General features: G+C 39.3%; 1 protein-coding gene across 1 annotated transcript; it reads right to left on the bottom strand.

Moving 5' to 3' along the window:
* Nucleotides 1–1,235: 1,235 nt before the first annotated feature.
* pdcd10a (programmed cell death 10a) lies at nt 1,236–12,976 on the bottom strand. Its single transcript, XM_054596938.1, has 8 exons — nt 12,483–12,976; nt 9,054–9,249; nt 5,916–5,969; nt 5,607–5,724; nt 4,862–4,988; nt 3,639–3,717; nt 3,448–3,530; nt 1,236–2,935 (listed from the first exon to the last, which is right to left on the bottom strand). Exons 2-8 carry the CDS (start codon nt 9,141–9,143, stop codon nt 2,854–2,856), a joined length of 633 nt encoding a protein of 210 aa, XP_054452913.1. The 5' UTR covers nt 9,144–9,249; nt 12,483–12,976; the 3' UTR covers nt 1,236–2,853.
* Between the last annotated feature and the right edge of the window lie 412 nt (nt 12,977–13,388).

Genomic DNA, 13,388 nt, shown 5'->3' with positions numbered 1-13,388 from the left:
GACACAGACACCAAGAGAGAGTTAACTAACCGCCCCCCACCCCCCCATCCCTCCCAGTAGCCCAGACAGTGGCAGAGGCCACACACACTCACAATGCTTTTCTTTTATTATCCCTCACTCTCAAAGACTCAAGCTAAGTTTCCTGGCAACCAAGTAGTCAAAAAAGAGTTGCGTTTGTGAGTCCAGGCCCTATCGTCTGCATGTAACACAATGTGTTGTTTGTGTGTGTGGGTGTGGGTGTGTGTGTGTGTGTTACTTCTATTCACAGATTAGGCACTGGAGAGAAGATAATCTTTGTCAAGTACAATCACCCCCACTCCCCAAACCAAGATACAAACACACACCATCGCTACAGCAACATAATTCTCAAGAGCATTAGTATTCTACTGCCACTCATAAAAGTGTTCATGCTTTGAAACAACTAGAAAAGTACTGATGTGAACCCGGACCTGAACAAAAATAAACCTCACACCATCAAAGCTTTATAGTGCCATTCAAATGCCTTTGAGAGGACTTCCTGTGGGTCAACTGTAGCTGTACACACACACACACACACACACACACACACACACACACACACACACACACACACACACACACACACACACACACACAATAAAAGACGAAAAGAAAGTCTCCCATGGATTCTTTTTTTTTTTTTTAAACTGAGACAAATAGATTGCCTGTATGACTGTAAGCACGAGCGCGCACACAAAAGCTCACACAACCAGCACAGATATGATCGTTTCCCCGGCTGCTTCAGTGACCACGACGGAGCCCCGTGAGTGACTTAATGGCCTGGAATAACTTGAATTAGCTGATTACAGCGGTCATCAACGGTGACAGGATGAGAAAATTAGGTCTCAGCAATTTCAATAATAAAGCTTTAAAAAATTAACACTATCACAATTGGATTACAGTGGTGCATGTAAGAGCCAGTACAGAGCCCGAAATAGCCCTCCACAAATCCACCATGGAAAATCCACTATTGTACGGGGAGAAGAATGAAGTTGCTGGAAAGGGGGAAAAAAATTGGTGCGGATTTTAGTACTGGAAGGAAAGAGGTGCATGCGAAGAAAGAGAGAACGCAAGGGCAACTGAGCGGAAATGAAGTACTTTCATACAACAATGCAAATCTGGAGAGAGACCCACTTTTGAAAATCTTCCTCATATGAAAGAACTCTTTAATTTCCAATAAAACGAAGGAAAAAAAAAATTGCTTTTTCAACAAACTCTTTGTGACTCTGGTTAAAGAGTTCTTAATGAATTTTATTTACATTTGGTTCATGTTATTTTGCTATGGCCGTTGCAATTAAAGCGTCAGAAAGATAGACAGAGACAGAAATGATACATTCATGGTCAATTACATTTGTGAGAACAAAGTAAAGATTCAACTATTCAAGATCTGCTGCTTCAAACTTTTTGGAATGTGGATAAAAATGAATAAATGACTAAATCTAGGCTTGTGTGTGATTTTAGTTGAAAGTTGCAGTTGTTTAAGGGTAATACTCAGTCAGTTTGAGAATTATTATTTTTACTTCTTCTGTTGTAACTTCCTTTCCTGAACCCATTCTACTTCTGCTGAAATAACCTTCAACTACTTCTGAATACGGACTCCTGTTTCTGAGCACGAGGTTTAAGCCTAACAATTGCAGCTGTGTCTTCAAACAAAGGATTTGTTCAGTGTCTGACACTGAAACAGATGCTGGTGGATTTCTAAAAAAAAAAAACTCTGATCAAATAGCGGGCTAGCTTTCCTGAAAATATGTCAGTGCCATAAAGCCTCATTTACAAAGGGGGGGAAAAAAAGACAATTTAACCAGCAATAAAACTTTGTTTCAACGTGGATTACATTTTGTATGAATACAGGACAAAAATAAATTCACAAAAAACTGATATAGCTTTTTCCTAGTGAAAAACCTTCAACCCCTTTAGTTCTGTAGAAACCGTTTAAATTAAACAATCAGAGAAGATAAAAAAAATCATTGTGATTGAACTGCTCACACCTCGTGTCCAATAAAGATATTTTCCAAAGGGTTCCCAAGAAATAAAAAGGTTAGAAACAACTGCCATGCAGCCAAAAAACAGTGTACATAGTATAGGTCTTCCAAATAAGTTTTGGATCCGTTCAATAATCTATTATAAAGATTTTGTACCTCATTCACCTATCTTTAAAAAAAAACATGTGAAAAAAAAGCTAATATTAAAACACAGTCCCCATTTCTAAAATCCAGAACGTTTCTTCAGATCTTGGTGCTGACAGATTTTACTTGAATATGAAGTAAGCTGATAGAGGCAGGACATTATTTGCCAAGTACAGCCGTATGGATCAAGATTATGTTTTACGCTAGAAAAATTACAATAAAATTAGTAAAAGTGCAAAAATGTTGGAAGATGTTTGGAAACAGACTACCGCTTATTTCCATTGTACTTTTAAGACATACAATGGGAATGACTTGGCTTTAAAAAGGACATGGGAAATAATCACATTTTCCTAAACTTTTTTTGAGAACCAAACAGCACTGAACTGAGGAGGTTATATATAAAAGGAACGGAGAAATATCGACTTGAGAATCTGATAAAAGAACAACATAAAAGAGAGCTAAAAGTCCCTGGCAATTACTGTCAACCTGATTCGCTTTGAACCTCAAACTACCTGATCTCCCCTCAAAGCACAGAATTATAAATTATACATCTCAAAATAATGAAATGTCTTTACAAATTACAAAGTCTCATATCACCTGTTCTCTAATAAAAATGTACGTGCGCGTGTGTGTGTGTGTGTGTGTGTGTGTGTGTGTGTGTGTGTGTGTGTGTGTGTGTGTGTGTGTGTGTGTGAGTCCTCTCGCGTTGCTACACCACAATCTTGAAGGCCTGCAGTATCATGTTGGTCTGGTGGGTGAGCCGGTTGGCGCTGACAAACACGTTTATCACTCTGGAAACAACCGTGACAGAGACACAAGGACACACGTGTCAATCACACAGCAAAGACACCATGGCAACAATATTAGGATTGATCCCCAAGAAACACTTTGATCAGGCTGGAATGGAGAATGTCAGGCTTCAGAGAATACAAGCCAGCATGAATCCACAGGAAATGGGTCAAGGGAATTATTCAGCAATGGTGGATTTTTGATAGAAGCGGGGCCTGTGATCAAACGACAACCATTTACATGGTGGTGACAGTGAGTGAGTGAGAGTGTGTGTGTGTGTGTGTGTGTGTGTGTGTGTGTGCGTGTGTGTGTGTGTGTGCGTGTGCGTGTGCGTGTGTGTGAACATTTAGTGGTGCCGGCATGTGCGTGTAGAGCTGTTAAATGTGTTGGTAGTCGTGTGTGCATGTGGGGGGAAAAAAGGCTGAATGAGTGAGAAGAAAGAAAAGGAAGAGAGAGAACAGACAGGGAAAAAAGAACTCCTTAAACTGAGAATGAACTAGAAACAGTGTCATACTTTCCATCTCTGAAGTAGGTTTTGAGAGTGACACTGAAGCTCTTGGAGTATTTCACAAACTCTTTCTTCTGCTGTTCCAGTGCCTAGCCAATAAATACAGACAGCCTTTCAGCTCCACTTATTTCACAGATACTACATTTGTGTGAATGCATTCTTTTTTTCTTCTTCTTCTTCTTTACGTATCTACTTACCTTTCTATTCGTATACTGGTATTTCCGGAAGACAGTATTTACTGTGTCTAGCAGCTCCTTAATGGCACTGGCAATGTCTCTGAGGATGACACACACAAATAAGTGCATGAAAAACAATATCTATAATGTTCTTTGGTCAGGCAGTGTTAGCCTGATAACTACAGTTTTTTCTTCATCCTGCACAATGTCTCCCTTTCTTCCAAGTGTGCTTTCACCTTCAATTTTTTCTCCTTGTATGCACTCCAAATCTGCCGTTTCATAACTTTCATTTTTCAGCATTCCCTTTTGAATTGACTTCATTTCTAAGCCCTCCGCTGGGTAAGTAACTTAAGCAGTGACTCACTAAGAGTATTGAATTTGATCAAAAATAATGGCAAAGTGGGCCAGGAAAAATGAAACGTCTTTCACTTTCTCTCTTTAGTCTGTGTGTGTGTGTGTGTGTGTGTGTGTGTGTGTGTGTGTGTGTGTGTGTGTGTGTGTGTGTGTGTGTGTGTAGGAGTAGTGCGGTGAACAAGGAAATAAAAAGGCATGCAGTGACCACACAGTTTAGTCATAACTAATCCATAAAATACAAAGAAATATCTCATATTAACATCAACGATTTGATTCGGGTCATGTGTTGACACCTTTAAGTTTACATTATTTTGAAACGCTGTTGTTCTCAAGGTCGCCAATAAACTCCATTTCATTGTGTGTTTATTTCCCCCTAACAACGGCTAAATGTACATACTTCAGCTCTAGCTTGCAACGTGTGCACTGACGCCAAGTGTGTGCATGTGATTTGTGTTTGTTTGTTTGTTTGGATTCGGACTGATCTCCAAACTGCCCAAGGAGATATTGGAAAGCTATTCAACTCGGCTCTGTCCCATTTTGCTGCGTAGAGTGAATTTGCATCTCTTCGCACTCACTCGAGTCTTTTCTTTGACTTTGTTTTCAATTGTGCCTCGTCCAAAATTTGTTTGACAAAAAGCCTTTTTGTTTTTATGCAATGAGTGTTGTTCATCACAAAGACACTCACTGTATCAAATCTTTGGTCTTCGCACCAAACAATTAACAATAAACAAAAAAAAAAAAAAAGAAGATTTTAATCACAGTGGAATGGTTGGCAAAAAGCCCTCTGGAGACATCTCATGGCAATGTTTACAATTATCACAGGAAGTTAAGAGTGAAACTTTCATATAGAATCAAACCTGGTGTATATCACACACACTGAGCTGTCTTACTTGATACTCTGTAGGAAGCCTACTCTGTCATTGATCTCATCTGGTATGGTGCTGAGGATGTGTTTCAGAGCTCGGGCTCTCTCGTTCAGCTCCTGGAACTCTGGCTCTCGCCTGTCAATCATGAACTCTGAAAGCACCAGGAGGAGGAGAGAAAAAAAACAGATCAAAAACCCACATACGTGCAATCAGCTTCAGGAGACACTGAAATCAAGCGATCAATAATGACGGTCTACATTTCAGATGTATAAAACTAATACAGGATCGAGTGTAAATGTGTGCACGCACTTTGAAGGGAAGGTGTTTAGTTTGGTAACTGAAGGCAGGGTTGAGGCACAACCTGGGGTGCACCATGCAGGAGGTACATTTAAAATTCATCTAAAGTGTGTGTGTACGCGTGTGAATTCATTACTACCATCAATCACTGTACACCGCATAAGGAATTCAATTACAGACAGAAACGAAGGAACGCTCGAGAACGGGGAGAGCAGTTGATTTGTAGAGAAACAGCTACCCCCAGTGGACATTTGGTATAAAGGAAGACGGGCATGGACAACAGAAGGGGAATTTAAGTCTGCAATCATGCTGCTTGCTGAACTGGCACTGATGTTGTGTCCTGGCAGAAAGTTAATGCTGGCCAGTTTAATATGCCTTTCTAATTATTGACCTACTGTGATACTCATGCTGGTACTCTTGTACCCCCCACCCCTCCTCTCTCTTTGCACGCGCTGTCCACCGAGCATCCTACCTTCCACGTCGTCTGCAGCCATGCGAAGTAGAGACTCATTATAGTCGATTTTTACGTTCTTCTTCTCCAGGATTTTCAAAACGATGTCCTGGGTCAGACCGGGGTTCTCCTTCTCTGCCTTGAAAAGACACAAAACACACAGCCGCACTGTCAGTAATCACAGGCGGCCTTCGTCGTCTGTGGCATAGAATGTATCAACAACATGAGAGATGATATTTTGGATTTATGATAATTAGGAGCTCAGTTATTACAAGAAAGATGGCAGTTCATTTAAAATCCACAATCAAAAGAAAACTCTTTTTTTTTTACCTTTATAACGGCCGCTCTCAAGGTCTGTGCTGCTGATAAGTTCACTTTCTCCAACTGCAAGTTGAAATAAACAAAAACACAAACATAAGCAACACACACACACACACACACACACACACACACACACACACACACACACACACACACACACACACACACACACACACACACACACACACACACACACACACACACACACACACACACACACACACACACACACACACACACACACACACACACTCTTATCATGGCCTCTCTTCTGTCCTGAAATGTAATTCTGCAGGAAGCACATACAAGCCAGGAATCCTGCAATATCCAAGGAGGACACTATGTTATTGTATTGTGAAAAGCTGTGTGAGTCCATCTGTCTGTAGAATTGGGGGTCTATTCCATCCCTCTGAGCTGATATCCTGGTGTTACAGACCAGGATTGTCAGTTTGCACCCTGTGTGCTACTTCATTTAGACTTTCGCAATCGCCAAACTTTTAATGACATGGGAAATAATTACATTTTCTGTAAACTTTCTCAGAACTACCCAGCACTGAACTGAGAGGGGAAACATATAAAGGAATGAAGAAATATCGACTTGAGAATCTGATAAAAGAACAACATAAAAGAGAGTATTAAAAAAAAATCCCTGGCAATTACTGTCAAACTGATTTGCTTTGAACCTCAAACTACCTGATCTCCCCTCAAAGCCACGGAATTATAAATTATACAGCCCAAAATAATGAAATGTCTGTACAAATTACAAAGTCTCATATCACCTGTTCTGTAATAAAAATGTGTGTCTGTGTGTGTGTGTGTGTGTGTGTGTGTGTGTCCTCTGGCTGCTACACCACAGACTTGATGACCCACAGTATCATGTTGGTCTGGTGGTTGAGCTGGTTGTCGCTGACAAACACGTTTATCACCATGGAAATAATAATAGCTTAGAATTGAAGTGTATTCCATTTTCTCTGAGCTGATATTATGGTATTACAGATATCCTCACTTCTTCAAACCACAATGCACGTCTTTCAATCTGCACACCATGTGCTCACAAGTGTGCTGTGTTCGAGTTTAAAATAAAATGTCTTTTAATCATCAATCTTCTATCGTGTTTCGCTGAAACAATATGACATACTGCAAAAAGACAAACTAAAAGTGCAGAGATCAGATGTGAGCTGAGCTGACACAAGACCTTAAGCTATAGTGTTTGGTATTTCATGCCTTTATTCGAGCGTGGACAGACAAGAAATAAGAAGAAAGGGGAGTAGTGCTAGGGTTGCATGGTCAGCATCACAAACTCCCAGCAGGGCCCGAGCAAAACAGCTTTTCAAAGCCAAAGTTATAGTGGTTGTTTTATAGTGTATCGTGCTGCACACATTTAGAACTTTTTAAATTGAACACAATTGTACATATATAGGCAAATTATAAGAAAAACTATGAAAACATACGACTCTGCACTTGAATGTAACTGTGTTCTGTTGTTGTCTGGTTGTTTGTTTCTCATTTCTCATTTTCTTTTGTGTATTTAATCCATTTTCATTGAACTCTCAACACCACTGAGAATGAGGGCACGCCCCCGATGATTTCATAAGATTTAAATAAAGGTTGAATGAATGTTTGCCAAGCTTTCAAACACAATAGTCCTATTCTCTGTGGTACAATTAGAATAGTCCTATGCTTTAAGAATGTGTGCGTTTGTTTGCCTATACGCAAAGATGATAGATACAAGTTGTAAATTGTTTTCAGTACAATGTGGTTTTTAAGTTGTTTGATAAATGATTTTTCTTTCAGGTAGGCCTATTGTTTGTCCTTGTCTTTTGATGAATCACTTGCACATCTTGACACTCCTGTGTTTTTTTTTAAACCTCTGTGTATTTAATGGAATTTCAATTTTGGATTTGTATCGTTAATAATTGTACATTTTTCAGAATGCTTAGCCAGAGAATTTAAAACAAGGTGTGAGGCTGTACATAAGCATGGCGGTGCATTTAACAAAATACCAACATCGCCATGCCAACATGCTCACAATGAGAATGATAAGAGTCTGAGGTTTAGCAGGTATAATGTTGACAGTCTTTGTTTAGCATGTTTGGATGTGAACATATGCTGATTTACACTAAACACAAAGTACAGTTGAGGCTGAGGAAGTTCAGTTTGGCAGGTATTTTGTCATAAAACAAACTATTGGCTACCATTTGGACCTTTTTAATGGCGCACATTTTTACATTTCATCCTTTGGTGAACATGAATATCTGTACCAAATTCCAACGCAATCCATACGTACAAAACTCTGCAGCTAGGATCCTGATGAGAGTGCGCAAGCATGAGCACATTACCCCCATCCTCCACTCACTCCACTGGCTTCCGGTTTCCACCCGGATTGAGTACAAGGTTTCCGTCCTCACTCACCAATGCATCCATGGTCATGCCCCCCCATACCTCAAAGAACTTCTCAACATACATAGCACAACACGCTCCCTCCGCTCCACTCACTCTAACCTCCTCCACATACCCAGAACCAAACTGAGGACCATGGGAGATAGGGCCTTCAGTGTTGCCGCCCCACGCCTGTGGAATGCCCTCCCTGACACCTTGAGGGCACCACAATCCACTGATTGTTTTAAAAAAGGTCTTAAAACATTTCTTTTTAAAAAAACCTTTGGCTCCCACTCTTAGATGTTTTTAAAACCCCCTTTTTATTTTTATTTTTGCTTTTAACCTGTAGCCCTTTGAGATCTTCGGATGAAAAGGGCACTATAAATTAAATTTATTATTATTAAAAGTACAGTTGAGGCTGAGGAAGTTCAGTTTGGCAGGTATTTTGTCATAAAACAAACTATTGGCTACCATTTGGACCTTTTTAATGGCGCACATTTTTACATTTCATCCTTTGGTGAACATGAATATCTGTACCAAATTCCAACGCAATCCATCCAATAGTTATTGAGATATTTTAATCAAAACTAAAAATGTCCACACCATGAACTTTTGAACCTCGCACAGGAGTACATTAACAAATACCTTGCACCAGCGTTTTCATTAGACACACATTAAGACCTCGTCTACTTGACCTGAATATTTAACACATATCCACATTCCTTCTTTTTTTTTTTGTTACTTCAACTGAAACTCTGAATTCCTCACCTGGTTAAAGACGGGAAACATCACAGTGTAGAGAGCCATAGAGACTATTGAGGCGGCGTCGGCTTCATTCTTCATGTCCTCCGTGGTCATCCTTGACCAATCAATGGCTCTTTGTATGCGTGCTTGTCCACTGATGCCAGTTTCACCTCATCCAATCACTCACGGGCAGCCTGACAGAATGGGAGCAGACAGGGACCTGAGGAAGAAGAAGAAGAAGAAGAAGAAGAAGAAGAAGAAGAAGAAGAAGAAGAAGAAGAAGAAGAAGAAGAAGAAGAAGAAGAAGAAGAAGAAGAAGAAGAAAAAGGTAAACATTGCATAATGGTCACAATCAGGATTCAATTTAACCACTTTAACTAGGAGTGCTTAAATGTTCTTGCATTGAAAAGTGGGGACAGACATTTTGGTTAGTCCATGATGGATTGGATTCATAAAATACAGTATAACAAATCCAACAATGCAGCAGCTATATTATTTCCCATTGCGTGCCATAAAAGCGGTATGCCACTTCCCAGAAAGCCTTTCAGTCACAGACATGATCATCACATAACAGCCACTTTACTGAGAGGTGTGTGTGCTTTACTGTTCCACTGGGTCCAATGGTGACAAAAGTGCCATGAGTCATACCTCAATAAGGAACACCCTCTCCAATAAGAAATATTGCTGTGATAAATATAGAACCTCGGCTGTTCAGTGATTTTTTTTTTTTACCTCAATGTTGTCATAAAGAAGCAAGTGAATTAAAATGGCTAAAATAACAGGGTCATATCTCTGATATCTTCTTTCATTGGTTCGTGTTCTGTCTCTATACGACACCTCCAGGACCAGTTCTTCCTCAGCCATTGTTTGTTGTACGACACTTTTAAAGCATTTAATATGACGCCATTCTTCCTTCTTCTCATCATAGAACATATTTTAGCGTAGGGCAGGGACACTCACTTTAATACCAACTCTGTCGTCATATGTGGGCCTTGTCTTTCCGTAAATCCATTAAGTCACCACCTGAGAGCCTGACATTGACTTTATAGTCCTTTCTAACCGCAACTAAGAGGGCTCTTCAGTTTATTAGATGCGTTATGTTTCCCCTTGGTAATACCCGCTATTACACACTCTTCAATTGTAAGATGAAGTGTACAGAGTTGTATTATGAGCTGCCATTTTTTTTGTTTTTTTAAATCTCAGTTAATTAAGTGAGTTCATTAAAAATTGCTGTTGCTATCGACGGTAGCTTGACTATTTAAAAAAACAACAGCTTTCAGTAGTCTGCAGTGTTTAAACTCCACCTTCTAGTATCGGCTCAGCTCGCTTGGACGCTTGACTGAGGTGGCACCAAGAATGTAATGGTTCTACTGGGACCAGCATCCAAACCTTTTGCTCATGGAAATGTGAAAATTAACGGTTCCAATGTGTAACAAACTGAACTGAACAGAACTGAACTGAACTGATCCGGACCGATGGTGGAAATGCAGCTATGGTTATAGATGGTGCTGACGTAGGCTTTGACATAGTATCAATGATGGGTGTGGTTAAAGGTGTGTTTAGTTGCACCCGTGACCACACCCAACGGTGATGTCACAGGGTCATGGAGTTCACCTGTAAATCAGTTAAAGGTCAGCAAAGATAAGATTTCAATGGGGGGGTAAGTTACTCTTGAAGTTAAACAGATATGAAAAGAAAAACAGAGATACAATATTAACTGTGTTTTGCATAATGTTAATTACAAATCAGAAATGTACTTTACTCCACTTCTTTCATAATAACATTGAGCTGATTAAAAATTAACATTAATCTAAGGTGCTTCCTAGCAACACAGTTCAAATGATCCACAGATGAAGGTCCTACAATTTATAATTAAATTAAGACTGGGTTTTTATTCGCCCAACATGCGGATACATTTACATCTAACTACATGTGTAACATTGACATGATCAAAATAAACTAAAATAAATACACATTTGTTTATCTTTTGTTAAGGTTATCATAAAAGAACTGGAAAAATTAGGAACAATATTTGTCAAGGGTATTTCCTGTGCACACGAAAACCAAACTGTCCTTCTTAGACAGATTTTAAATAAGGTACGACAGGTGATAAGTGTGTTAAGTAAATTAGTGCAATCTTTGCTAACTCCTAAAACACAATTAAGGTAATTGTTCAATTAGGGTTTAGTCAATTTTCCTAAATTACTGTGTAAAGGTCTGTTTTAGCACAAGATTTCTTCCATAGATGGAGTAAACTGTGTAGACCATAAAGGAGGGGTAACTGTATCTCAATATACAGTACCAGTCAAAAGTGTGGACACACCTTCTCATTCAACTACTTTGAAGAATCTAAAATATAAAACATATTCTGGTTTGTTGAGCATTTGTTTGTTTACCACATAATTCCATATGTGTTCCTTCATAGTTTGGATGTCTTCAATATTAATCTACAATGTAGAAAAAAAAATAAAAATAAAAATAAAGAAAAACCATTGAATGAGAAGGTGTGTCCAGACTTTTGACTGGTACTGTAGGACCCATATGCATCTGATTACACTTTACCCAGATGGACATTTCAATTTATCAACCACAGGTAGAACAAATAATCACAACGACTACACTGCATTATATTTATGTATGCCTTGAACAGGTAACTAATATGGTGCATTCTGGCTCACCTAAATGGAACAGAAATATGAATAAATGTTATTAGTTACACCTGTGCTTTCGCTTTACCTGCGATGGGAAGCCAAATGACAAGTCAGGACAAATGTGCATTAGAGACATTTTTGAGTGATTAGTGCACAACCAGCTCTGCTCCCAGTAGACCACATGACACTAACACACTGTGCAATAACAATTTCTGTCTGTATATATAATATTTCAGTTACTGTGGATTATTTACTGGGTTTTTTTTACTGCTCATTTGCTTATTTATAATACTTATTTTTGATCTTACTATGTCTCTTGTTTGCACTATCCTCTATTCTGCTGTAATCCTGTAAATGTCCCCGCTGCGGGACTAATAAAAGGATTATCTTATTGTATTACATTTACACATTGGAAAACAACACAGCATAAAAGGCAGGAAGTTCACAACCACCATGTGTGTATGTCTGATTACCATCTAGTATGGTGTGACCCTGAGATCAACACACACACACACACACACACACACACACACACACACACACACACACACACACACACACACACACACACTGACCTACACTGATAAGATTATGGACACAACTCATTATGACATTTACAGGTTTTGCAATACACAATCATTTTTGCTTGGGTGGAACCAAAACATCTTTCTTCTTCCTGAAATGTTTTGGCAATCACTTGCATAACATTGCCACACACACTCACACACACACACACACACACACACACACACACACACACACACACACACACACACACACACACACACACACACTTACTTACCTGTGTGGGGGAGACTGGAGACACGCAGCGTTGAAATGAGCAGGAAGGTGATAATGCTCCAAGGCGGACTGATACCTACAGGTGAAGGGGTTAGCGCTAACGTGACATTAGCAGGTCAGAGCAGGTGATCAACTCCGCAGAAAGCGAACCAGCACTCGGAGGAACTATAAATCATATCACAGAACCAGACAGGTGCTATGGTTGTTTGCTACAATAAAAAAAACACCCTCTTGTTGTGGTTTGTGTCTCATTCAGGAAGTTTTCTGCCTGACAAAGCTGTAGGCAGGAGCCGGGGGTGGGCGGTATCGCCGGAGAGGCTGTTTGTAGTTCTTTCGGTGAGCCTCCTTCATGCGTGGTGATTCGAACGACCTATAAAAAAGACTACATATCCCAAGAAAAGGGGGATACAGGGCAGGTGGTGTATCTGTGTGACGCTGTCGTTGACAGAGCTACGCAGCAGCATTTTAGGGCTTAACCATATATAGACAGATATAAGTGGGAGGCTTATGGGGGAGACATATTTAAAGTTGATTTAGAGCAAATACAAATTAAAAGGAAATTAACTACAAGATAGTTCTCTGACAAAGGCAACTATTTATGAAAGCATTACTCTTAACAAGCAGTGTAAAGAACATTAAAATTAAATTGCAATTGGTTTTTATAATAATAATAATAATAATAATAATAATAATATAATAATATCTATTAAAGCTTAATGTGCGTTACAGGTCTACAAATCTGTGCATTTAAAACAAAATAAACTATTACTACTAAAGCTGAAAGGCATATAAATTGAGACAGGTGAGATAAAACATGCCCACAGTTCAACTAAATTATTACAAATATGTGACATATGATTTGTTAAACACAATGCCGCCGTGAGTAGGGTCGAAACCATTTCTATTT

The sequence above is a fragment of the Anoplopoma fimbria genome, chromosome 1 (genome assembly GCF_027596085.1).
Source record: "Anoplopoma fimbria isolate UVic2021 breed Golden Eagle Sablefish chromosome 1, Afim_UVic_2022, whole genome shotgun sequence".
Classification (NCBI taxonomy): domain Eukaryota; kingdom Metazoa; phylum Chordata; class Actinopteri; order Perciformes; family Anoplopomatidae; genus Anoplopoma; species Anoplopoma fimbria.
Note: the sequence above shows the minus strand (reverse complement) of the source record. Positions and strands in the feature narration are given on the sequence as shown.

Excerpts from the sequence above, each read along its gene's own strand:
- pdcd10a (XM_054596938.1), bottom strand. The coding sequence starts at position 9,143 with ATGACCACGGAGGACATGAAGAATGAAGCCGACGCCGCCTCAATAGTC. Across the intron at positions 5,725-5,915 it reads TGAGAGCGGCCGTTATAAAG|GCAGAGAAGGAGAACCCCGG; the intron begins GTAAAAAAAAAA and ends TGTCTTTTCAAG. Across the intron at positions 3,531-3,638 it reads ACCAGTATACGAATAGAAAG|GCACTGGAACAGCAGAAGAA; the intron begins GTAAGTAGATAC and ends TTTATTGGCTAG.